Consider the following 27,164-nt stretch of genomic DNA (forward strand, 5'->3'; position numbering starts at 1 on the left):
CATCTCTTAACTTTCAAGGGCAGAACATAGTGCACTTGGTGCTTTGCGTGGAAGAACACTCTTTTCAAGTGAATTGCTTGAGGCAGCCAGAGAATTGATGATGTCTCTGGGTATACAAGATGTAAACTTAAGTCCTGAGGCCTCATGTATTAAACTTTCTGCATATTCACCACAACAATTTGCATATGCAAAAAGGCACAAACATGCAAACATACATTAATTCTGAGACTTAGAAAACACTGCTCACGCGACCAATGCAAATTTCTTGTTATAAATCACTGTGGTGCATTTTTGTGTGTGAGAACAAGCTTAATATCCACACCCCATCAACTCCCACAATTAGCCATAAATGGCTGCTGAAATGCCCTGTACTTGCTGGTTGAGCATTTTATTTTTCATTCAACTCATTCGGTCCAAACAAAAAAACAGAGGCAGCATGTAGCCATGAAGTAAAAAACAAACAACACAAACTAATAAAAAACTCTTCACCAGTTGTTAAGTGGATATTGGGTGGATGAGGGTGACTGAGTCCAGAGAAAAACAATATTTGGAGGCACTGGTTGGCGTTACGAATAAAATAAATCAAATGGTAAGAAGTGATGGCGATAATTTTAAAGTTCTGAAGTACGCACACATCAAAAGAGCCACAAAATTGTCAAGATAAACAGATTTTCTTGTCAAAGTTTGTCATTTTCTTCCAACAGTGCCAAAGCAGTCATTGCTCATCAACATGTGCAAACATAACACACCCGATTTACGGTTAATTCAACATTGGGCTGAACTGTTATTCCCTACAGTTCTTAACAAAATGTTTAAGGAATGGGAAATCTAAGTCAACATATAATGCTGCATGCAGGAGCATCAGAATGACTGTTTTAAATTAAATATCATCTAAAATGTTTGTAGCTATGTGGCAGTCAGGGTTCAGGGACTGGGTGACAGGCCAGGCATATAATAAATCATTCTCTTATTCAACTTCATTCCTTAGTGGTTGATTTATATTTGAATTTCAAAACAGATAGGCTATCAAATAATGTAGGTCACCTCATTTGGTCATGTTATAATAACCACATAAATTACACCAATATCATTAGACGAACAGTGGAACAAGAGCAGTGGAAAGACGGGCACTTTGTATATCCAACATTTTTTTGCATCAGTCTACCTTTACCATTCGGCATTCCTAAAAGCCCACACCCAAATTCACTCCAAAATATGCATGTATAATGTGCAGTATTTCACACACTCTCACTGTAAACACACACTCAAGTTTGTTTTTTACAAATCCCAAATTTAGCATGGAAATGTTATCTGTGCGTCCTTTTTGCGCATACACATTGTTTATTCATGAGGCCCGTGGTGTTGGTGCAGAGTGAGGCGGTGGTCCTTTGTTTCTGTGCTACACAGTGGTTCCCAGGACGAGGAGCTTAAGGCCTTGTAGTGCGGTCGATCCTTTAGATTGACCAGGAATGTAGAAATGAGAAGTTCTTGGCGTTCTTGGTGCACGTACACCCTCACACATACACACAGTTTTAAAGTTCCTCAAAGAAGGCCACTCTGGACTTGGTGCTCTGTAGTGTTAGCTGTGGAAGAGATAAAGACAAAGACCTGATAAGGGTTTTATCTGGGGTGGAAATAAAAAACAACAGAATAGACCCGATTAGAGCAAAAACAAGAACTGTAAATAATTAGTGACCTGCCTGGTAAATTAAAGGTTAAATAAATAAATAAAGCAAGACAGCAAGAAAGATATATAGCAACTGTAACAACCAAATGTCACATGATCAGGGACTAACATCACCTAAACCCTCACCTGTCGCCTGCCCTTTCCCTCTCAGTCTTCCTGCCAGGTCCTTCTGACTGTGCATTCACACTGCGAGCAACATCATCAACAAGTCGGCAGAAGTCCATTCATTTGCTATAGAGCTGAGCGACCAGCGAAACTCTGTCACTTTGCGCGATTATTGGCCGTCAGCAGCCAATCAGGTTTCTGTGCTTCTTCGTTTCCCTACCAATGTGATTTCGCCATGGTAAACTCTGAAGTAATTTAATTCTGTTCATTTTGAGTTTATTTCTGTTTATTTTCTGTTGATATTCTGTGTATTTTGAGATTTTTCTGTTTATCTTCAATTAATGCTATCTCATTACCGCTTGCTAGCTAGCTGTGTTAACTCGTCAAAACGATGCAACATCATGAAAGGCAATAAACACATAAAAGGCAAAAAATACATGAAAACTCTGTAGCTGCAGTTTGTTATTCTGATGAAAACATACATGTATGTTTACCCCAATCATGCCTCTGCTGAATACTAGAGTACATTTAAAAAGGCACTAGGGGAAGAAAAAATACCGTAGCATCAACTGACAGAAGATATGAATTCAAATGTCTCCCTTGGTCAATCAAAAGACTTGAGTGCTCAGAAGGAGAGAATGAGCGGGGTTTCTTTGCACCCCTCCCTTGTCTCTCACGCTCAAAACATACCCCGAACGTTGGTATGTTCACATGGTATGTGAAGACATGCAGCATTGTTGCACTGGTGATACAAATCTTACCTCAACGTATTCTCAAAGTGTCTACATTAATCATGTTTGTAAGTTATTGCCTGAGAAATCTGCAGTGAAACAAAAATCAAGCTCAATCAGTGTTTACAAATCGCCCTGATGGACAAGAAATCTGTAGTTTGCCCAGACTCTCCGCTGCAGAGACAATCAAACAGACAGGGAGAGCGAGATGGGTAGAAGATCAATGTCAGTCAGAGAAAGCACTGTTAATGGTTTTCCCCCCCAGGTTTAAATGAACTGGTGATGGATTAATTCAGACCACTGGCTGTCTATTAACCCCATGCATACATCTACCCATTAGCACATCTAACACTGTATAACTTAGCCAAACTTCAAATTGGCTGGGCAAACTTTTCCCTCACTTGAATGACTTTCAGGTAAGGGAATTAAAGGAGCTGCCAAAGCAAATATTAGACTGGGGTTGTAGGAAGACAGTTTGGGACATCCTTATTTCTGGGGAGTACAAGAGGGTCTTAAGCCAATCCAAATACACACTGTGTGGGAGAGAGATGGATTTGCACCGTAATGTTTACCTATCACCTTCTATTTTCCCTGCTGACAGGCAGCCTGAAGTAGACTTGATGTGTGAAAGCCTGTTGTGTGCGTGTTTGTGTGTCCAATCCTGCATTGTACTCTGCAGTACCCGCAGTCTCCATGCTGGAAAGGGCAAGCATTCCTTATTCAATGTCCAGGGTATTAGTGTTATGAATGGCACAACAGCAAGCCATTTCCAGAAAAGAAATCCTATATTGCTCGATATGCAGGGGAGCACAATGGTGGTTGACTTCCTTTGTGTTCCAGTTCACACAGCCTGGATGGACTGCTTTATATAAAAAGCATCTCCTCTCAATAAAACTTCACACAGTCAGGATCAGTGCAAGTCTTCTCTGTTGTGACCAGAGTGTGTCGTTCAGCTGCTGAGAACGAGCTCTGCTGGCTGGCCCGGTGCTAACAGAGCAGAGCCCGTGGCCTGGTATGAGTGCAGAGGCGCTGGGCCGTGTCAAGGGAGTCCTGGGCCATTCATTAATCATCCATGGGAGAGGGAGCGTGGACGGACAGAACTTAGCCCGGAAACGCAGCCGGCCCTGACGCCTCTGGCTCCGAGCTCTGTGCTTCATTCCGCACTCCCTCTCCCTCCTTTCTTCCCCTCATCCTCATCCTCTCTGGCCTCCAACTTCACAGTGCATTCTAAGCCCTTTTTTTTAAGTCCTATCCTCACCGCCACTCCTTGAATCAATCTCACCTCCCTCAAACTCTCTCCATCATCCTTCGAACACTGTTGATCAACCCCAGCCCCCCCATAGTTCTCACTTCCCTTGCTGAAGTTGACTTTGTTCCCTCTGCCTTCCTTTCCTCTGCAACCGCATATGCCCCCACCCCTTCCCTCCCCCAAAGAGATGAATGCTGGATGCCTCCAGTTCAATTAAACCAACACTTTTAACTTAGCTCTTTCTCCCCCTGCATACCAGAGGTGCCCCCATCCATCCAAATGACTAAACGGCAAGCAGAAATCAATTAGCAGTACCCTAACACGTATATGTCACACTGGGGGAGAGGAATGGAGAAGGGGAGGGCTTTTTTGTTACACAATGTGCTGAGACGCATAGCTCAAAATTTAATTTGATACTTTCATTGAAATTACAGAGATACTGGAGGGCTAGAGATAAAGGGGGATGAGTCTAATCTGGTTGTTCATCTGAGGACAGTGGAAAAAAAAAATCTCCTTTTTATAACTATTTCATTGCCCCTGACCAATCAATTCTGAGATGTTCAAATATCCCTCAGCTGTTGGAGGAGTTTGTCTTCTTTCTTCATCCTCCCTTTTCTTTTAATTTCATATCATCGCTATGCCGGGCTGTGATGAAAAGCACCGCATACGCATGCATTCGAGTGAGACGCAATATCTATTCTTACGGGGGGAGCCGACATTAGTTGCATACCAAAACGCGGATTTACCCCTCCATTGCTGCACAGAGAATTTTTTTTTTTCTGCACTTGAGACCTGTAATCACGGTGCACTTTTAGAGGTCGTTGTAGAAAACTTGAACGATCGCTCCCCCTCCCAACACACCCCCAAAGGCACACTCACAGTGGGGCTCAATCAAAATAGAAACGCGAGCGAGAGCAAGAGGCAGAAAAATGAATCTGGGGCCAAGTGGAGACCATCGCTATTAAGTGTTGCTCTAAAAATCAATACCTTGCCTTAAAATAATATGATGGTGAGGCGTGGGTGTTGTAAGAGAGATGAGTATCAAATTTTTGATAGGCAGTTATCCTTGTGAGATCATTATAAAGGTTTTTCAACGCAATACATGTATACGAGGTGATAAGGCAAATATGAAATGCTTGATATATTTTTGGCCATGTGTGTATGCGCCTGTGGGTGGATGAGGCATGGAAGGGGAGAGTGGAGTGTGTACATAGTGTGAGGAACATCTAAAGAGTGATTTGCAGCAAATGTATGTATATGTTTGTATGTGTGTGTGCACATGAATGCGTCCACCGTGCCAGTAGCTGCCAGCTACCTTTTTAAAGTTGCTGTGCTTGCTGGTCCCCTGCTCAGTGTTCTGGTTGTGAATGATGTCCAGCGGAGTCTCCCTCTCTTTCAGCTTCAGGCTTTCGATCTCTGTCTTCAGCTCATTTAGCTGCTCCTGCAGGTGCTTGCTCTTTTCCATGTACTCCACCCTAAACACGGACAAATCGCAGGTTGGGGGACCGTTTAGGAGGATGCCATTCACTTAACAGATTTGGCTTTTGGCGCTTTTTAGTTGGATTTCACTTTAGTCGCACATTTTCAATTTAGCACACCTAACTCTATAGGTGTTCATAAACGTTTAACCACCAATAATGGACTCATAGTGTCACCACTCACTGCTTTCAATTTGAAAACCCAGTGTAAAAATTCCTGCTTTTAATTCATTTACAAACATGACAAGTTAGACCCAGGTAATTTATTCAGTTCCGCAGCCGGGGTCGTACTTGTCGAGAAGTAATTTTGCCTGTCTGCAATTATTGGCACCAAGAGCTGGGGAAAAAAAGCCTCAACGCCGGCAGTGACATCAGTGACAGCTAATGCTGGGGGTCAATTGCTCTCATGAACTCCTGAATTAAACTGTGCATACTAAAAAGTGAAAGTGTTCCTCCAGAGTAAAATATTGCATCAAGTCAGATCTTACACAGATTTCCGGGGTACTTAAAATACTCTGAAAGGGGCATTTATTAATTAATCGTTATCACTTCTACTGATTAACTGTTAAACCACTAAAGCGTGCAATCAGGCATGTGCTACACCTCCTTAAACGAAAACGATCCACACAATCAGAGAGTGCAAAACGCAGACTCGCTGAGACCCAAAGCATCATGCGGCGGCGGCAGAAGAGGGCGGGCCACTCACTTCTCTTTCTCGATCTCCATGGAGAGACGCTTCATGTCAGTGTCTTTGAAGTCGAAGCTGAGGTTCTCCCTACTGAAGCTCAGGTCGGCCGGCATGCTGTCGGCCGGCAGCGCTGGCGGCTGGGAGGGGAAGCAGGGGCGGAAGGGAGGGAAGGAGGAAATGTAGAGGGATTGACAGAAGGAGGGAGGAAACGGGGGGCCAGAAAAAGGAGGTTTAAAGGGAGTGGAGAGATTAGGAGGGAGTGAGGAGGTAGGGAGAGAAGGAAAAGAAAAGCCAGAGGGAGGGATGCAGAGAGGAAAGGAGGCAGAGGAAGTGAAGAGTTAGAGGGAATGAGCGAGATATACATGGGAGAGGGGGATATGATAAGAGGGAAGGAGACAGGCAGAGGGTGAGGGGGCAGGGGAGTTTGGATGTGAAAGATAGAGACATAGAAGGGAGGGAGAGGGTAGAAAACGGGGGAATACAGATGGAGTGGACGAGATGGACGAGAGGAAAATCGGGGGTTGTTAATGGTGGTGATCAGAAAGAAGACGGGGGAAGGGAGGAAGAGATGGAAAGGATGTGCGTAAGTAGGACAAGATGTAGATAGAGAGCACAGTTGAAAGGAAGTGGGGGGGAAAAAATACCGATGAACGCTTTGATGAGCACAGACCATGAACACACAAAGATATGCTTTCAAATGATGTCTCAAATGCGTTGGCCATATGTCATTTTAGGAGACAGACTGATAAGAAGTGGACCAAGTATACAAAATAAATGGAAATCCATCAGTTGCCATGTGAATCCCAACTACAGTGTGGATATATTCGACATAAATATGGTCTGGCAGAGCATACAGGGCCATTTGACCGAAGCCAGCTGAAATATTACTGAGTAGATTACTGTGTATATGTGCAAATGTGTGTGTGTGTGTGTAGACTTTTCACTCATAAACTGATAAGTGTATAGCGGTGTTCCAGTTGCAGCATGTTTTTGTACGTATGTGTGCGTGTGACTGTGTGTGCGTGTCGGCTCTTCATTCATAAGCTGATAAGAGTGTAGTATTATATCAGTTGCAGGATGTCTCTATATATTTGTGCGTGCATATGTGTGTGTGTGTGTGTGTGTGTGTGTGTGTATATAAGCTGGTGAATGTGTAGTGGGTGGGTTTTGTGCGCGCTGGCAGCTCTTGCGTAGGCTGACTTATGTGCTGCCTGTTCTTATGCAAGTATCTTCTGTTTAGTGCGGGTGTGCAGGGCCATGTGTGTATGTGTGTCCAAGTGCTGTGTGTGTGTGTGTGTGTGTGTGTGTGTACACTATTAGGAGTCAAGATAAAACTGTCAAAACTGTGTGGTCACGTGAATTCCCAAACCAACAGTAGCAACTGATATTCCCAATGGAGAAGCACATACTTTTATGCTGTGAAGCACTACTGCATGTGCTTCCCTATTGGGAGTATCTATTGTGTGTATGTGTGCCCATCAACCATCAATGTGTGTGTGTGTGTGTGTGTGTGTGTGTGTGTATTGTTTGTGTGTGCAGGTGTGTATACGTGCCCTTCCAGTGCAGTGTATTCCTGTGTATTTTGTTTTTGTGCATCTATCTCTATGCCTTTGGTCATTGTGTTGTGTAGGTACGTGTGTATGCCTGTGTATTTTTAGTGTGTGAGTGTGTATGCCTGTGTGTTCTAAGTGTGTGTGTGTGTGTGTGTGTGTGTCCAGGCTGTTACCGTATAGACAGCCTTGCTGGTAATCTCTAGCAGCTTGTGCTTTGCCCTGCGCTCCGACTCCCTGGCTTCCTGCAGGTCCTGTTTCAGCTGCTCGGCCTCCTTGGTCCTGAGGGACGAACAGACAGACAGATGCAGTTAATACTTCATTTCACCCTCCAGTCTTCCAGGAGAAACAGAATTATCTAAATTGAATCCACAATTATCTTACATAATCAGTACTTCTGTTCTCGGCGTGCCAGGAATGTCACTTTGTTATTACTCAGGTGATCAATGTATCACCCTGGTAGACAATCATCTCTGACTACATCATTCCACCAACGTGTTGGCACACTGAGATTAAAGAACTTCAGGGAGTCGATGAGATTTCTTTTGATTCGTTTTTAAAATGTTCCAGAAAATTCAGCGCTTCCTCGTTGATGTGGGGGTGCAATGTGCCTCAAGGGCTTGAGTGGACATAGTCATTTACATGTCGAGTGCCTCAGGTTCAAATTTCTCTGGTGCAGAAAGTGCTCATCCAGAAAATGCAGTTATTGGCAAGTGGTTAATGGTGCCCATTTGAAATGATTGCCTAATAAATTGCAAAGCAGAGGTTTAGAAGTGATCTCAGTATCTATGTATACCGTCATATTATGAAAATGACTAAGTGCTAAGCTTCAATGGACCTGCATCAATCAAGCTTTGCAGAGTGCTGATCAAGGATCACTCATCAAGTCCCCTTAACCATCTGATCTGTACAGATCTGCAAGGAAAAAGTCGAGCAGCAGTTATTCTAGGTACTTGATAAATATCACTCTTGGAGGCTTAAAAAAGAAAGCAGCGGAATTGCTTTATAAGCACAGGACAGATAAATAAAAAAATCAGTCTGAATGCCTCCAGGGTTTCAGAATCTAGTAAAAGTAAGTGTATTTGATTGAGGCTCGCATCATCAATCAATGTTACTGCTAACAATTAACTAGCACAATTAACTGCTGTGCCTCCAACCCGGAGGAAGGCTGGTGAAAAAAGGTTTCTCTCTTTTTCCTCTGTGTGTAACAGTGTGGGTGTAACCGCATGATTACCTGCATCTCAGCTGCAGTGCTAGGACAAAATCTTTGAAATTAAATGATCTGAAACAAGCCAGGAGTTCTCTTTCTTTGATCAGGCAACTTAAATGCAGCTGTATGACAGAGCTCTTGCATATATCGACCAACTCCTGTGCTGTTGAGCAAACCAACGTGCAACGGCATATTCGTGCACCTTGACATAAAAAGGTATGGCAACACAAAACTTGGGAGGCTGAGAGCTGAGAGGAGGTTATTTGGGAAGTGCGTTTTGATGCTGCTGTGAGGCAACTTCCTTAGATCGAGACATTCGCATTTCAAATGGAGGGGGAAAAAACGTGAAACTTAGAAAGTAAGTAAAACGTGGGAATAACTTCTCTAAAGATCTGTGAATTATGTTTTGTGTTTGTGTGTGTGTGTCAGTGTGTGAGAGAGATAGAAAGACAAAGAAACAGCGAGAAACCAGGTGTGAGCGAGACGGTGTATGAGCGCACATGCTGATGTGACAGAGAGACAGCAACACAGGGACTAAAGCTGTAACAGAAATATATGCACTGCAGCTTGCATGTGTGTACGCCCTACATTCATCCCCCCCCTGCCCCTCCCTCCTGTACCCACCTCCTCTCCGACTCCTCGGCCATCTTGAGGGCCAGCATCTCCGCCTCCAGCATCTTCTGCTCCATGAGCCGTCGCTCCTCCTGGCCGCGGATGGCCGTCACCTTGATGCGTTGCATCTCCGTCTCAGCCTCGGCGGCTTTCTGGGCCAGCAGCTTGGCCTCCTCCTCCGCGATCTGGGCCTTTTCGGCCAGCAGGTCCGCCGTCTGCTCCGAGCGCAGCTGGAGGGGAGCAGGAGGAGGCGGGGCAAAGACAAGCAGGGGGAAAGGGGTGGATAAAGAGGGGTATGGAAGAGGTGATGAGGCATTGAGGCAAAGGAAGAGACGGCACAAACAGAGGTGAGAGAGAAAGTTAATAAAGGGGGGGGGGGGGAGGAAGAGAGGAAAGAAGGGGGACAGCGGCGGAGAGGGAGGGAAGGACAAGAAGATGGAAGAATCGAGAGGGAGAGATGGAGGGAAGGGAGAAAGCGACAGCGAGAGATGTGAAGGGGAGAAAAAGCGAATGACAAGAAAAAGAAGAAAGACAGGGAATGGGAGAGGTGCGGAGGGAGGAAGACAGTGTGTGAAGGGAGGTCAATTCAACATTATACTTTGACTGGTTTCAAACCCGGCTTATCCCAATACGATGGGGAGTGAATTTGATTCCCCAGTTGAGTCTCACCAGGGCTTCATTGGCCATGTGGGCCTCGTCCTGCAGATGCATCAGCCTCCTCTCCAGCTCGTCCCTGGCCCTCTCCGCCTCCTCCCTTAGCTGCTTCTCCCGCTCCAAACGCTGCCTCTCCACCTGACAGAAGGGAGGGGGGGGGGCAAGTAGAAATATAGACAAAGCGACAAAGAGAGTGAGAGAAAGAGATAGATGGAACAAACTAAAGATGGAGCATGGATGGGGAACCATAAAAGTCAACACAACAAAGACAGATACTGTGGAAAGTCTGAAATAAAATGATAGCGGCTAGAAAGAAGGTGCTTTGTCTCGCTGACGAGTTCACGCCAATCCCTCTTCTCTGTCTCTCTCTCTCTCTCTCTCTCTCTTTTTGTCCAGTATCAGTACCTGTTTCCTGGCTCTCTCCTCTCTGGCCTGAGCTTTCATCTGCTGCACCTCCAGAGAGTCCACCCGCCGCCGTCGCATAAACAAGTCGTGGTTCCCTATGCACAGCTGCAGGATCTGCACAAAAGCAATGGAATCAAGGAAGGAAACTACAACCATCGGCCACAATAGCTGGTACATCCCAAAATTCAAATTCACCTGTCACTTTCACTACTTTCCCAGACAGCTAGAAATAATAGGACCAAAATTATGGTTTGCTGGTGGAGTAGACAAACCATTTCCACAGCCAAACTATTTCTTAGCATTTGGCGGGTGATTAATTCCCATCCTGAGTTGAATACAGAATGGAAAGATGAACTGGAGCTAGAAGACGTGTGGGGAGTGATTTTGCTCCAATGTACAGTATGTTAGTGAAATGTATCCCCACCTCCAAAATGATAATGTAGTAATAAAGTATTGAACTCACCAACTTGTTGACCCGCAGCCGTGAAGAGTTGAACTTGAAAACATTGGTTTTCTTGTCCAGAGGTTTGATGGTAAACTAAAAAATTGAGGAGACAAGAATCCCAGACTTTTGATCAAAACACGAGAGGAATGAGACTCTTTTCACGTTCTAAAAGATCAATGTTCAGGAACTAACAATCTTTATTATGAATATTATGAATATCATTAAACCCTCGTCAGTAAACAGCGGTTGACGCACCTCCTTGTCACTGTAGGAGATGTTGCGGATCTCGTTCCAGGGGAAGGAGCACTTGGGCGTCAGCCTGTTGTCCGGCTCATAGATGTGCAGACCGAGGGCGTCCACTCCCAGAAGAAGATCTGTTCCCTTTTTATTCTAAACCAAGCCAGAGCAATGAAGGCGCAGATGAAACAAAGCTTTTACTCTCTGTCTATTAAGGGACACTAGTGAGTAGCTGTGGGGCGAACCCTTCCAGCCACCAAAGCCAGCTAACACTCATTTCTACATTCATTTGGCAGAGGTGGCATTACAGTGGCACGGCTTGGCACAATTAGGTGTCAGTTTGAGTTGGGATGAACAGTGCCAGCTGTGGGGGTATACACAGTCTGTGCTTATTTACCTGAAAAGCAATGCTACAGTGAATTACTTAAGCTGAGGTTCAGTTCTGGGTGGTATTTTAAAATGTCCTGGCCTTTTAGATAAAGCACTGATCAAATCCAGAGCCGCCTCAAGTGAGTTCCTGTTTATTACTGGTTTGTTTTTGTTAAGTTATGACTCACTTGCCTTGAGAGACATTGGTCAGCCTATTACCCCGGTACCCAATGTCATGCAAATGTGTTGGAGGGAGCTGTGAAAATGCTTGAGATTCAAATAATGCATTCGACTAAGGGACAATTTAGAACAGGATAGAGTCAAAGTACTATTCCCCTACTCCATTTCATAACAGCATGGTGAAAATGACACACCTCCTAATCTCTCATATTGGCTTAGTGTGACAAGACATAGTGGAGAAGCCTCGGCTCACCCTGATTAAAAAGTAATTGACGCCATACATGTCCAGGTCCTGAGCTATTTTTAAATACTCCATCTCAGCTTCATCCCTGGTTCAAAGACACACAGAAAAGGAAGGAGATGGAGAGGGATTGAAGGGGATGAAGGAGAGAGGGAGGGAAGGAGGGAGGGGGTGGAGAACAAAAGAGAAGAGAAGGGAAGAGAAAAGAAGAGAAAAACAAGATCAGACCTCGTTTCCTCTGCCTTTGTGTGTGACATCTGTCATGTTGTGTGATCTATAAAAACTCTGACACACACTACCAGTGAGGGTGAAAACATCAGCACACAAGCACCAACACAAAACACAACCATAATTCCCCTAACAGGCTTTAGAGGTCATGCTCGATGGGAGAGAAGACCAATTCTGAAGCCTCCAACACTCTTAATACCGTGATAGTGAAAACAAATGCATGAGGCTCTCTTGCCTCCTCTCTTTCTGCTGACTGGTTGCCAGATCTGTTGCGATTTCAGGGTCAACTCAGCACAAAAAAACAAAGAAAACAACATTAGCATACTTTGATGGTTGAGAAAAAAATCAGGCCATGCTGCCGCCTCAACTTTTAATAACCGGCTGTTTGATATGGGTGGTTGGAAAACTGCTGGTTTAAGCTTAATCAAATTTTAAAAGGGACAAGAGAGCATTATGCCAAGTAAACAACTCTTAACTAGGTTGGACAATGAGCACATTATTACTTTAGAGTGGGTCGGAGGAAATTTAAACAGCTAAGCATGATTTATGCTGTGCAACTGCAATGCATTACAGTTTCAGTCTGTGGGAAAATATGAATGTGAGGATGTGCATGACATGTCAGATCTGATTACTATGATGTTGTGCTGGCCAAAAAAACAAAACACCAAAAAAATAGGCTACTGTAAATAACACAAAGAAAACAAAAATCAGCGGTAAATGCTAACACAATATAAACCCACAGGGGACAAAAACAGGAGTGAAATAAATCTTTAACAATATGATGACATTGGGTAGTGATATTGTTCTAGCTCAGTAAAGTTTCTGTTCAATGCCCACAGATAGTCGGGGGGTTGAGTTCCCCGCCTCTGGAGCCACATGTATCCTGCCAACGTGGCTTTCCCTATTAAGTCTCCCCTACTCTGTATCCCTCCCACTGTCTCAATAAACAATACAAATGCTAAAGGAGAGTGGAACACCAACTCTCCTTTAAAGGTGCAATAAGTAAGATTTTTACTGCCTCATAGCACAAAATGACGGTAATATATCTGCAGGGGTTTGATAGGGTTGTTGATCAAAACCAATGACTCGACGATTACTTCGCCAGGTGCTGAGATTTCTGCCTTTCAAAACTCACTTTGCAGCCTGTACTCTGCTTTGGTCCAAAAACTCCCCGCCCATCGGAATTTAAAGACGCTTCCAACTATGAAACTAGACAGAAGTGGTACAGCTCAGTCAGTACAGCTCAGTACTTTACCTCGTCCTTCCCCTGTGCTCGACATAACACGCTGTGATCCTCTCCTCCCACATTTCCGCAGTCATCTGGTACAAGTTAATCACCTGAAATGAGAGAGACAGATCTATAAACATACATGTAGACGTGCAGAAACAACACGCTGCTATGTACAACATCAGAACGCAGGATAGTAGAGTGCTGAAACGATTAGTCGATTAATCGATAAGTCAATCGACAGAAATTAATCGATTATAATTTTGATACTTGATTCATTATTTTAGTCATTTATCAAGTAAAAATCAACATTTGCTGGTTACAGCCTCATAAATGCTAAAAATTTGCTTTCTTTTCTCGTTTCATATCATTATGAAATGATTACTTTGGGGGTTTTTTGGCTGCTGGTCAGACTAAGTAAGCAATTTTAAGACATCACTCTGGGCTCTGGTAACTTCTGATGAACATTTGCCATTATTTTTGACATTTTCTAGACTAAATGATTAATTGATTAAGCAAAAAAATAATTGATAATGAAAATAAGGTTTTGTGGCAGCCCTACTGCTGACCATGTGCAGGTTACTTCTGGTCAGAATGGCAACAGATAACCAATGCTAAGGAACCAAAAAACCAGGGAAAACCAGCTGTCACTCACCCTCTTAGGCAGCAGCTCCTCTTGAGCCAAGAAGCCAGGTTTGTGAACGTTGGGGTCGTAGTCTCCGTACTGTAAAATTGAGTGTAAGCGCCAAAAGAATTAAAAACACTCGAAACTAATGGCCATCATCCAGCATCCCTCCGATAATAGCCCAGACTATATCTCCCCTGGGAGTTGTTCATAAGGTGAAGCTCCAGCGCTGGCAGGAAGAAGAGGGCTGTCGTTGAGAATGAATGGAGGCTGGTCTCCCGTCAGGTCATTAACTTGCAACTCACATCCAGTGGCCCAGTTGTTGGGAGACTGTGTCATTAAATGATGCCATTAGAGATATCTCAGAGAATGAGAATAAGGTAGGAATGATATCAGGCATGTTTTAAAAGGAGATATAGTGGTATTAAGCGATGATTCATTGGCGGTGGCGAATTTACTTTAGGCTATTGTAAAGATGTGGTGGAAATACTTGAATTATGGATTTGGCTATGGGGTTTATACAGTGGGCTGTGGCCGTGCATGTAATGTATGTTCACCTGCATATGTGTGTGTGTGTGTGTGTTGCTGCGCGCTCTGTGCATGTCTGTTGTCACTTAGATTCTGTTATCCAATCCAGTTGTCTTTTTGCTGTCTTCTTGATTTTTTTGTTGGTTTGTTTCTGTCTTGCTGTTTTTGTAACCGTTTGGGGTTTTTACCACAGCATGGTCATCATGGCACAAGAGACTAATTCAAGTCATTCAGTCAGTCAAGAATGAGGCATTCACTTTCATCTCATCATCTGTGTTCTTTATCGAGCAATATCTACTTACTAAAAAGAAAGTAAAGTTGTATTATTGTGAATATCTAACTTTAACTATGAATCTTCACACCTTGGTTGCAAATTTTCACACAACTCACACACACACAACTTCACATGACGTCACACGACGGAAGAAATTATTTCTGGGTTTATCACTGGAGAGTTTGCATGGATTGCTGTACATTAAGGTAACATACTCTGACATTTTCTAATAATCTAATAAAGCACATTATTGAATAAGTATTGCTTCTATGTATGTATATATGTAATATGTTATAAACCATGTTCGCTAATAGTTCAGTTGCAAGCCAAGTAGCCTAACGTTACTGTATTCTCCAAAGATGTTATTAAGGCAGCTGAGCAACTAGGGAACCAAAGAGCTCAGATCATATTCAAATAAAATGCTAATTTGAAATTGCATCTCCTCTTTTGTGTATTTTTTAGAGGACAGTTCAAGTCGACGCCCTCTGGGCACCACTTTAGAGTGCTTAAACTCAGGAGTAAAAGAACCAGTGACTCATTTATTCTCACCATGATTAGATTGCTTTAAGGAAGAATCTACCCTTGGATACTCTTACATATCTTCAATTTGTGATGTTTAGTGCATTCCAGGAGTTATTTTGTGATGAAGTGCTGTAATTTACTTTTTTTGGTGTACCCACTTTCCCTCCCTTTCCCTTGTCTACTTCTACTTCAGTTTACTACATTTCCCAGAATGACAACCGCAGAGAACGGGTGTGAACTTATTGCTCTCAATCAAAAGTGTCTTGTGGCGGCGTTGGAAATACCTCAGTGTGACTTCATGTTGTCTACATGTGGACGGTTATCTGTGAGGATAAGACAAATACACCACCAAACAACAAAATGGGCCCAGAAATGCAAGGTACATCCCCAACTGCTGTTTTTTAACAGTGTTTTAGGGTGGATTTATCCTTTAATTTGCAAAGGAAATAATGGAAGCTTTTGACTCCTTGTCTGGTCTTAATCAACTGATGTTTGTCTGTATGGTATATGTTGTGATGTTTTATGTTTTCATTGTGGTTTTTTATTACATGTGTACTGGATTTAGTTATTGTGCATACAGTCTCCAAACCAGCCTGAACTGAATTAAATCTGCACCCCACACAGACTGGAGGAGAACACCACTGCACTGGCTAACAGGATGGAGAAGCCGTGGGCCATTTATTTAGCTCCTTTCCCTTCAGTTTCCCATTCCTGCTGCTTCTGCTCCCTCAGTTCCTAACTTGTTTGTTTGCAACTACTACATAATTGATTATGTATAGACTTAGAAATATTATGGCATCAGCTGGGGTACAGCTCAGGGAGAGATAGTGTGAGTGTTTTGACATCGCTCTCAGATGCACTCTGCTTCTACACCTAGATTGCAATTATTTGAAACACCCGACACTGACAGCCACAATCGACTCTCAGAGGACAGCTATGTGTCAATGATTTCACTCAGCGATCATCACCAACAGCACAAAAGCGACTACTGACTAATGAATGTATTCTGGTCAGCAGAGCCTCTGTTGGATCTTGGAAATGTGTTTCCCTCACAGCTGAGTCACCTTGACGAGGCTCTATTTACAGTACTCTAGTGACAAATACAGTTTCCCATGTCTAGCCAAATAAAGATACTTTTTGCCATGTAGGCTAAACAGACAAAATTTGACTTTGCTTGGATAGCATTGGTCTGCTATCTCCGCAGGTGGCTAACCAAACCTAGGGCTACATTCACACTGCAGGCCTGTCATTCACACATGCAAATTGCTGCTCATATCAAATTTTTTTTGGATGACTGTTGATATCTATTCTAGGATGTGACCCATATGCCATACCAATATGAAGTGACAGCGGTGTTGAAGGGACGCACATGCACAGAGAAAGAACAAAAGACTTCATCTCCTTCAAGTTTTGACTGACTTGACGTCTATAGGCGTCTCCCCAACAATCAATCAAGTCGGCTATTTCACTTTCTTTCCGCTGGCTCAGCCAAGCTGCCATGGGTGGCAAAACTATAACAACTGTCTCAGGTGAATGAAGAAAGATGTACTTGTTGTCATGGCAAGGCTGAAAAATTCCAATTTGAGCGTTTAAATACAAATCGCATCGATCTGATTTGAACAACATCTACATGTAGATAGGAACTGAAAAATGCGACTCAGTGCAGCTTTTGGCTGACTGGAAATCATCAGATCTGTGTGACATGTTAGGGAAAAAATCCTAATTGGGTCGATTTCAGCTGCAGTGTGAACGTAGCCTAAATGGAAAGCCATATGTTGCCTGATTTAATTTTTCAAATTCTCTCTTCGGGTAGAAGTCTCTTTGAGAAAAACCACGTTTCTCGCTCGTGTCATTCGGCTTGTGTGTGCCTATCAGCGTGTCATCTCCCTCCCTACTCGACTGGTCTCCTATCCCCCCCACCCGGTCGCGGTGGGGCTGAGGGAGACAACATCGCTCCCTACTCAGGCTCCGTGCCACGCCGACTCCCTCTGCATTTTCCGGAGCGGCTGTTTCTTGAAATTCCCTGTCAACACCTCCTCGTAGCACCACACCCACACAGAATTCAAAGCAGGAGGTAGTCTTCCCCTCTGCAGACCCATAGTGGCTGAGCAGTCGACTCAGAGACCATACACACACACGTACACACACACGTACACACACATATACACAGAAAAGGAGGGATTTTTTTGGTTGGGCTTGTATAGAATGTAGAAATCATTATGTAACTGTAATGACTCACAGAACCATCTGATTTTGTTAAAAAAAAAACAGGCAAATCAGACTGTGGTTCTGGGTTGTTGTTCTGATTTGGAACATTTCATACATTCTTAAAGGGCTCTTGAAAGCACCAAAAAGTAGGGCTGAACAATTAATTGAAAAAAACATCAAAATTGCAATATGAACTTCTGCAATTTCCAAATCGCAGAGGCTGCAATTAATTGCTTATGAAAGGGGGTTCAAAATGGATTTCTAAAGAAGGTTTTTTAGAGCTCCAGATAATCTTTGGTCCATTAATCAAATATAATATTGGTGAAAACTTTTCATCATACTCAAACTCAGTAAATCCTGCACACTGACAGCCATTTTTTTTTTTAACTAAATCACTTTTCTTTAAACAATTTTAAAAATGTTTAAATTCATATCATCAAGAAAAACTTGATGATATGAATCGCAGTTTAAATCGCAATTGCAATATTCACATTCAAATAATCACAATTCGATTTTTTGTCAATATCTTTCAGCCCATGCTATGGTACAAGCCTAAAGAACCATTTTCTGGTCCTATACAGCAGTGGTTCTCAACCTGGGATTTGGGACCACCCAGGGGGTCACGAGATCATTCTGCCCATCATTTTGCAGAAGCCCACAATATCCACATTTATTATCTTTTTTTTTTTTCAGATTTTTGTCAAATTTTTGCTTTTTTCTAGTGAAATACCGAATAGTTTCCAGCCTCTAGGCCTATTAGGGATGGGAATCGAGAACCGGTTCCAGTTGAGAACCGGTTCCAAATTGTCTGATCCATTGGAATCGTATGCCTCCGACGTTATCAATTCCTTTTATCGATGCCGGCATGTTTTTCTGACAGTTGCGCATGTGCATTGCAAAAACTCATGCGTAATAGTGTCAAACTCTGCATCTACGCTGCTGGAAACTTGCAACAAGAAGGAGTCATGATGGAGAGGAAGAAACGGTCCAAAGTGTGGCTTCATTTCACGAAGAAAGATGACAACAGTGCTACTTGTAACGTCTGTAAAATTATCATTTCTGTGTTCACACATAGCGTTTTTTGATGTGGAAAAAGCGCTACCTGGAGCGCTTTTTGTGAGGAGAAATAAAAAGCGGATCACGGCAACGTCACCTGACGTTAGCTGAGCAGCTGCTAGCTCACTAACCAGCTGGTTCACTTCTAGCAGACAGAACAGTGTTGTGCAACAAGCAAAGGCTTACCAGATATTTCCAATACATGTCCAGTATAATCCATACTGCCTTTATGATCGCTGTTGGGAAACGGCCAGCGTCTCTGTCATCGCGATTGGTCGGCTGGGAAAAAGCGGTTCATGTCACCCGGCGCTTTTCTGAAAAGTTGAAAATTTTTCAACTTTTGAAAGTGCTCCACTCTGACGAAAAAAATGCCGGCTGCAGCGCTTTTCGGGAGCGGCCGCCTTTTGTGCGCCTTGCGGCCGCTTCCCATTGCTTTTAATGAGAAAAGGGCGCTGGCATTTGGGGAAAAAACGCTATGTGTGAACGCAGCCTTAAGGGTGGAAACACCAGCAATATGTTGAAACATCTTAGGGTAACCATCTAACCATCTTATTTGTTTTCCAAGTTATATCATTTTAAGAAAAGGAGCATTGTAATTTATTTTAACATGTTCAAATGTTATTAGGCAGACATTCTACACTGTGTTCAGACTCAAGAGATAAAACAGCTGCATTGACGCTGAAAACCTGTGTAGGGCTACTTTTTTTTCCACACAGAAAATTGATCGGGAATCAATAAGGGAATCGATAAAGAACCGGACCGATAAGCAGAATCGATAATGGCATTGTATCAATAAAATCTTATCAATTCCCATCCCTACTGATAATCACTTCAAACAACCTGAAAATGGAATATCATTATTTGGTTAAACTGTTCTCCACTCTGCATGTGCAGCCTGTGATGGGGGGGGGGGGGGGGGGGGGTTTAGGAGTAGGCATTGCTTCCTTTTCAGGTTGAGAATAATAAAAAGGTTGACAACCCCTGCTATATAGAACCCCTTTGGTTAAGAGTGTATGCACATGTACACAGGTGTGCATACACATAGAGACAGTTATAAGGGAGTTAGTCTGAGCATGTGTGTGCACACAAATTCACCCACTACTCCTAATTCCTATCATTCCTTCTATTTATTCACTCTCTCCAACTCATGCAGGGTAATGGCAGCTCCTGCTCTGCTTTCCACTGCGTTTGTTGTGAATTATACGCCACTTTCTGCTCTGATTGGAAACTGATTACACACGGGGAGTCATTGTGCAATTGTTCCCACCTGAACGCAGCTATGATTCACATCATGAAAAAGCCCTCCTTTAAAACATTAATATGCTGTCTTGGAATACACCTCTACGCACACAGGCTCTCACATACACACCTTCATGTCCCATCTTTCTCTCGCCTCACTACTACCTTCAGGCTCGGCATAATCATGATTAAAGATGAGTCAAGGTCCCACTGTGGATCCCATTGTGTAATATACTTCACAGGCTACTCTGTGGTTTCTCCACGAAAACAACTCAGACGAGAAGAAAAGGAGATGGGAGAAGACTGCCAAAAACCTCTCAGCAGCTGCTTTGCCAAACAAGTACCTGTCTCCCCTTTATTATGGCAATTTAATCATATCGGCTCTAATCAAAGCGGACTGATGATTAAATGAAAACAGGTTCTGGTCCCGTGTTTTCTGCCGTGTCCAGTTTGAGGGCGCCGACAGCAGAAAGCAGAAGTCTCGAGTTGATTTGCTGTTTTTTTTTTTTTATCCGCACAGTCAGCCTCTTTCAACCGATGCCTGCTAAATTGGCATGGGAAGGCGAGTCTCGGTGGGCTCTCGGCCAAGTCTTTGAGGTAGAGCTGTAGTCTCACTAGACCCTGTCCACCTGTCAAAAAGCTGCACCTCACTCTGCCTATCTTTTTCTTGGGGGATTTCGAGTGATGGGATCTTTCAACCAAAACGTCTGAGATCGCTTGAGGTTTATTAAGAGGGGTTTTTCCTGTGGTGCGATTTCCAAACATTTTAGGTAGCTGACTGTTGATCCTCGAGGATGAGGGATGGGTATTTGGCCATGCAAATGTTAAATGATGGATGGATAATGCATGGAAGGACGGACCACAGATCTTGTTTGAAAATAACTGAGAATAAACTAGTAAATTCCAGAAAGACTACTAACCTTGGCATGGACGGCATAAGAGGCCAGCAGCACAGAGGCCTCGGGTGGACAGTGAATCTCTTCCTCTAGGATCTTCCTCTTCACCTGGGGAGAGACCAAAGAGTTGGTTAGGAGCTACTACCAATTACGCTATATATATAACCACCTGAATAACAGCCTCCTCATTCCTCCTCACTTTCTGAACAGAAAAATCCATTTTCAAATTAACTACAGAGCTATATCTCTAGTCATTTCGTTTGTTGAATCAGAAGAGAAGCTATTCAATGTTGTTTATTGTAAGAGCGTTGAAAAAGTTCCCAGTAAGACTGGGTTTTGAGGGGAAACTCATCAATAAATCAGGACACTTCGCCCTTTGATCTAACATGACCCAAACACAATGAAAAAACAGAATGTCTTAGAGACAAGACTGACAATGTAAGTTAAAATACAACTTTCTAACTGATAACTGTGCTTTTGACAGCCAGAACATTGTTCCCTGTTTTCATTTCTTCTTTAATCAATTTGACACATAGGGGAACCAAACACAAGTATGGGCAATGTTCAGGCACCACTGCAAAAGTGGTATTTGACAGCATTTAGGTCATGGTTTTTCAAAATATATCTGACTTGTGTTTTCAGTGTCCACAAAATCAACTTCTTATATGCTGAGAACTGGTTTTGGAAAATCTGCCAGCTACCACTGCTACATGGATGCCTCATTTTTATTTTATGGAGTTCCAGAGACAGGAAAAAAACTATGCCAAGTACATAAGAAGTAAGTGCCATAGCCACATGGGGACCTATTAGCCACCATGCCAAGAACTGCATACCTAAGCCAAGTGCACTTCATTTGATCATTAAACTGCTCCAAGAGAGTCAGCTTTGCTAGTCAACAGAGCATAATGACAAGGCAGAAATGCAGAAGCCCTAGAACTGGCCAAAATCAAATCGTATTAACAAACTCCCTTCGGGTCAAACTGCTACTCCTCACCAGGTGTTTCTATTCCAGCTCCATCAGCCGTCAAGCTGATTCAGTCTCAAACTCATGTAAGTATGTATGGAGTGCTGGAGTGCAAAGCTACAGCTGTAAACATGCTTCAGCCTTAGATACGTAAGCGGGCGATATGATGCTTCAAACCGTATTATTTGCAAAGTCAGTCATGTCGTCTTCTCTTGTTGTGAACTAACAAAGGTGTGGAGCCAGAGGTGACAGCCACCAATCGTGGGAAGCGCTAAGAGGCTGAGGCTTCCAATCTGGTTTACAAATGAGGCAATGTTGTTGCCAAGACCGCGGGCCGAGGTGACGGAGACGTGTGTGTCTGTGTAAATTGTGTGAGTTGTTTGTGTGTGTGTGTGTGTGTGTGTGTGTGTATCTGTAGCCGGGTCGGTGATCATTTCTGATAAGCGCTAATCCAGCTGTCATGCCTGTGACACTATCTGAACAGAGGCCTGCTCCCGACATTATGGGAATTAATGAGTGTAGAGTAATAAGGAGACAGGCGATGCGAGGCACTAGACATTTGTATTCTTCTCCCCTTGTTGCTGTGTACCACTTTAACTGTTGAGTAATTTGTCGGCTGTAGTCTTTTGTGAGAAAGGTTTTCCTCTGACAAATAAATAAATAAATAAATAGCTTAAACTACCTCTAAACGGATTAAGGACAAAGAGGGACTTTTTATATGCCTTAAGTAGATAAGTGCCTCTATTCCAAATAGTGAGGAACACATGCACACTGCTGTCTTAAGCCATGTAACTAAACCAGCACAATGGACTGGATATGACGAGTGCTATGGGGGACGACCATCCCATGGAGAATATGTCATTAACTGGGCCAATAACTGAGCCCTTAAAACCTAATTGGTAATTGATAAATGTGGCCGGTCGAATTGGACGGCGGGGGCACAGTTACAAATCTCATCTCTTGCGAGGGGAATAGTGTGTCGGGCTCCGCAGGAATTCCCCGCAGAGTATTAAGTGAGGAGAAAGGGCAGTGGTAATATGTTGCATTGATTCCACATGGCTGCACACAATCAGAGCGGCACAATGGAGAAAGTGTATTACAGAGAGCTATGCTCAACAACTTGTCAGAAATAGTGTGGACGCCTGCCCCCTGTTGGCACCTGATCAGAATAGTAAATAAGCCGCAGACATAATGCATCAACTGAGTGACTGGTGGGCAAGTGTGAAACGCATAATCCCAACTTCACAGAGCATTTCTAGCCACATTAAAGAGTCAAAGATCAAACCTTCAAGTACTGCACGATCTGATTCTGCACAAATCCCAGTTGAACATGATCCCCACCCTCCCTCTCACACACACAAACACACACACTATGTTTTTCATTGTTATTTTTTTCTGTTCAAAGAACTAACCTGAACTCACCTAGCACTTCGGAGAGATGAAACCCACTTCTAACCTCTTAAAACTTGCTCTTAAACCCGTGAACACAGGAAGCCTCTGGGAAGATTGCGATCAAGCAAAGAAAGGGAAAGAAGCATTCTGCCCACTGGCCAGGCAGTAATCCACAGCAGGGTCTGAGAGGCATGTCGGATTTCAAGTTTACCTTTAGGACCTATAAGCCCATGGTGATATCAAGTTGGACAGCAGAGAAAGAAGAGGATGTGTCAGTCAGTGTAAGTGAGCACAGTGATCTTTCTCATGAGGCCTTTGTGGTGTGATAGGCATGTATGGGATGGATGGGAAGAGTAAAAGCTCAGTCTTTCAAGGGTACATCCGGAGCCAAAAGAACAATATGCAGTTAAAAATCTATCTGAGTGCCTTCAATGAATGCTTTTCAGACCGAGTTACCTTTAAAGTGTAATTTTGCACACAGTTTGAGCTTCTCTCCGCCTACGGCCCGATTTTGAAAAATGCAAGAAAGTGAGCGTGAAGAGCGGAGGAGAGGGGAGGGGGTTTGGGGTTGGTGAAAAGAGGAACGGGTGGCAACATTTTTTTTTTTTTTACCAAATGACGTATCTTAGGACAATTGTCCTTGAACACTGCTGCATCTCAAACTGAACACCAGCTGCTCATTTTAACCACCGGAGGGCGAAAACACGGCAGCGGCACATTTGTGCTCAAATGTTGACAAACTACAGTATGATTGTATTGCATTGTTGTATTTCATAACTACATAGTACTAAATACCAGTTTACAACTCAAAAAAAAGTGTTTTAGTGTGGAGTTACTCTTTAAAAGGAAAAACATAACACTAGATAAACAAAGTAGGAAAAAAAATGAATGTCATGTGAAAAGCATAATGAGAAAACGGTGGGCCTACATTATGTATAGTTACCTGTAGGAAGAAGAGATGCTGTGTGATATCTTGCACTAACTCCTCCTCCGCGTTTTCGGGGTAGAACTTAGCCAGGAAGTGAAGGGTGATTGGTTCCTCCTTGGGTACCTCCTGATCCAAAACCTGCAACAGTGAACCAAAGATGCTGAAAATGAACATTCACACGGTGGGGAGAAGCCATTCCCTTTTCATTGCCACTGGATCTATTAGCTGGGTTTGCCTGGCTCATGTTGTCATTGTTTAGATCAGTATAATGCGAGGAGGAACGCCAAATCCCGTACCTTTTTGTCCATCTTCAGCCAAGCCACTGTGTCCTTGATGTTGTACTGGAGCCCGAAGAACCAAGTCTCCCTCAGTCCCAGAGTCCGGCACACCAGGTCGAAAAGGTCTTTTCCCTTCCATTTGACCTGCAACACATAAAGGGATCTAAACAATCTGCACCCAGGAGAAAAATAGACAGCACTGAGCTACGAAATTGGATTAGTTGTTACTGATTGAGCAGATATGTTGCCACCGGTTTTATGTAACATATGAATAAAAAACATAAAATAGTGAAACACCTACAAAACACTGGGAGATACTAACCAAATTCAGTCTATCACAGCTCGACATTGTGAACAAATGTGTAGGCTCTGATGAACAGATTCACTAAGCTTGCTTTCTGCTCGTAATGCATATGAATAAGCAAGATGACAGAAGCACCTGATTCTTTAGAAGGTAAAATATTCAGAGCCAGTTGTAAGAAGCTGCCTCTGCTCAGCCCAGACATATCAGTGCATCTATCCTATCCTAACCTCAGTCTAGTTCAAGGCAGGGAGCCATACATGTTCTCCCCATCCAGCTGAGAGTGATGAGAAAGGCATATCAGATGTGCATATCCAATTTAGATAGCTTTAATCTCAAACCTCTTAGCTAACTATGGCTGCAAGCTTTCAAGAGCATTCAAGGTTGGAGCGGAAGAAAGAGGTAAAAACTGTGTGGAATAGGGATATCAGCTCACCATGCAGGAGGGATGACAACTACGGCCAAAGTTGATTTAAATTAATATGCAGGGCTAAATGAAAATTCTCTGTCTAGATGAACAAGCTCCAATAATTGCTATTTACAAATCCCATAATTGATACAATTATCATCCCAGCACAGAAAATAGAAATTGCAAACCTGCAATTGACATTCTACTGCTGTGTGTAATTACCAACTGCAAACCTTGGTGGGGTTCCTCCCCTTTAAGTACAGAGATGGTCTCTGCACGTAATTCTGATGCCTTTTTGCTCTGGCACATCATCAAGCAAACTATCAGTGAAACCAGTGACACTGCAATAAGGCCCAAAAATGCATTTAAAAATATGGAATGATACCACCACAAGTTAGATAGATTTTTGATTCAAACCGCAGGTTGATAGACAGAGCATTTCAGTAAGTGCTATATTGGATTGGGCTTTGACATTGATTGAATTTTTCCTGATCCCATACCTGCGTAAGACAGAGCTGAATAATAATATAGGCCTGTCTCTTAGATGGTCTTTGCTATTAGACCAACTACACCAGTTTCACTGCGTGCTCATAGTTACTTGCTGCCACCTTGTGTCAAAAAAGGAAACTCTGCTGTGTTTTTTCTTCTGAAGGACAACTATTATCAGCCCTTGGATCATGAAAATGAATTAGATTTGCAGAACATCAGCTGATAATGCGTCCCACTTGACTCAAGAATTGGCAAAAGCAGACTAGATAAGATATGTTCACCCTCATTCGATTGACATCAATAATAACATTATAACATAATTTAAGCCCAGAATATAGCACTTTGCAAGGCAAATGCATTACAGAGCATGACACTTGTTGCCTGAGTCAGAAGGGGAGCTGAGATGGACATGCTGAGGTGATCCCACTGGGTAGGTCAGCCACTACATTATTCATTACTGTGTTATAACCCTTACAAATAGGTTGAATGAAATCATGCAACAGAGTCACACACACCTCGCAACTGAACTCCATATCAGATTCCATTGTGCTGATCCTGATGTTGAAGTTCTTGGCTTGTTTTCTCCTCAACGAGTTGAGTCCCATTTTTGCTGCTAAAGCACTTGCCATGATGAATAGCTAGGTCGCTATTCACTTTTCTGAAGTTGTTAATTCACACAGAGTGTGTACTGTCATACACGCAATGGGTCAAGGCATTATATATATATTGCTCTGCCTTTAGCTGATAGACGAGTCCTTTGGCATAGCTTGGTTATCCAGATAATCACAGCTGTGCATGTGACGACTCCAGGCAGCCCAGGCTTAGCTCACTCAGCTAACGTTAGCTAGTCTAACTCAAAATATAGTTAAATGGCTCATTATCAAACTTTACAACAGGTTGAAAATTTACATTTTCTTGCTTGAGCAATGTATTGTTCATTACAATATTATAATCGTTTTTGATAAGTGACGATAGCTACCAATGAAAAAGTTAACAAAGAAACTTTACGTCAGTTAACCTAACTTGTTACTATCAAAGCTTTGCTAACGTTAGCTAACTAACGTTAATTATTGCACATCCAGTACACGCCCCTATGTACTCATGTACTTAAGTTATATCTACACCATGAAATCCGTTAACGTTTAGGTGGTATTCCCACAGTGATGGATGGATCCAGTAAGTCCCTTTTAAAGAGTACAACTGCAAAGTTCTGAACTCTGAACTGCAAACCCGAGTGTTGCTTATATTCTGCTAACGTAGTGCTAGTGAATTACTAGCTACCTTAGCTTGGAAGCACTGCTGCATTCAAGTGCTGTCCAAAATATTATAATTAGTGTAGCTCACATGAACGATCCATCAATGTGATAAATCTGTTAAAGTAATAAAAACGACTGGGTCGGTGTTATTGTTTGTTGTTCAATGTAAATACCGGTAATAATTTTTTGCTGTATGTTTCTATTTTCACTCTTTGTAATAGACGTTATGAATTTGTTAATACATATACGTTACAAACTTTCACCTCCTCATCAGGGCCCAGTTGCATGAAGCTAGTTTAAGACTAGTCTAAGCCTATTGACTGGTCTTAGATTATCAGGTTGGACTAGGCTAATTAAGTAACAGTAACTGTCTGTTACTTAAATATATTATGACTGACTTATTTTGAGGTAGGAAAGTTAGCCACCCTCCCCCTGGCTAATGGCAACGACTCGGCCTAACCGTCAGGGTGGGAAATTTAAATACTGAAACTGTTTCATACAA

The 27,164-nt window shown here is 42.9% G+C and overlaps 1 protein-coding gene across 2 annotated transcripts; it reads right to left on the minus strand.

Annotated features, from left to right (window-relative positions):
• Positions 1–386: 386 nt before the first annotated feature.
• nf2a (NF2, moesin-ezrin-radixin like (MERLIN) tumor suppressor a) lies at positions 387–26,643 on the minus strand. Of its 2 annotated transcripts, XM_071897640.2 has the most exons (16): positions 25,922–26,643; positions 24,226–24,351; positions 23,945–24,067; positions 20,670–20,753; positions 13,953–14,021; positions 13,325–13,407; positions 11,854–11,929; positions 11,070–11,204; positions 10,833–10,907; positions 10,370–10,483; positions 9,980–10,102; positions 9,323–9,540; positions 7,665–7,770; positions 5,957–6,075; positions 5,088–5,247; positions 387–1,583 (listed from the first exon to the last, which is right to left on the minus strand). In XM_071897640.2, exons 1-16 carry the CDS (start codon positions 26,033–26,035, stop codon positions 1,533–1,535), a joined length of 1,776 nt encoding a protein of 591 aa, XP_071753741.1. In that variant the 5' UTR covers positions 26,036–26,643; the 3' UTR covers positions 387–1,532. The 2 variants fall into 2 exon arrangements, with proteins under 2 accessions (XP_071753741.1, XP_071753743.1); XM_071897642.2 differs by lacking the exon at positions 10,370–10,483.
• Positions 26,644–27,164: the final 521 nt, after the last annotated feature.

The sequence above is a fragment of the Centroberyx gerrardi genome, chromosome 8 (assembly GCF_048128805.1).
Source record: "Centroberyx gerrardi isolate f3 chromosome 8, fCenGer3.hap1.cur.20231027, whole genome shotgun sequence".
Lineage (NCBI taxonomy): Eukaryota > Metazoa > Chordata > Actinopteri > Beryciformes > Berycidae > Centroberyx > Centroberyx gerrardi.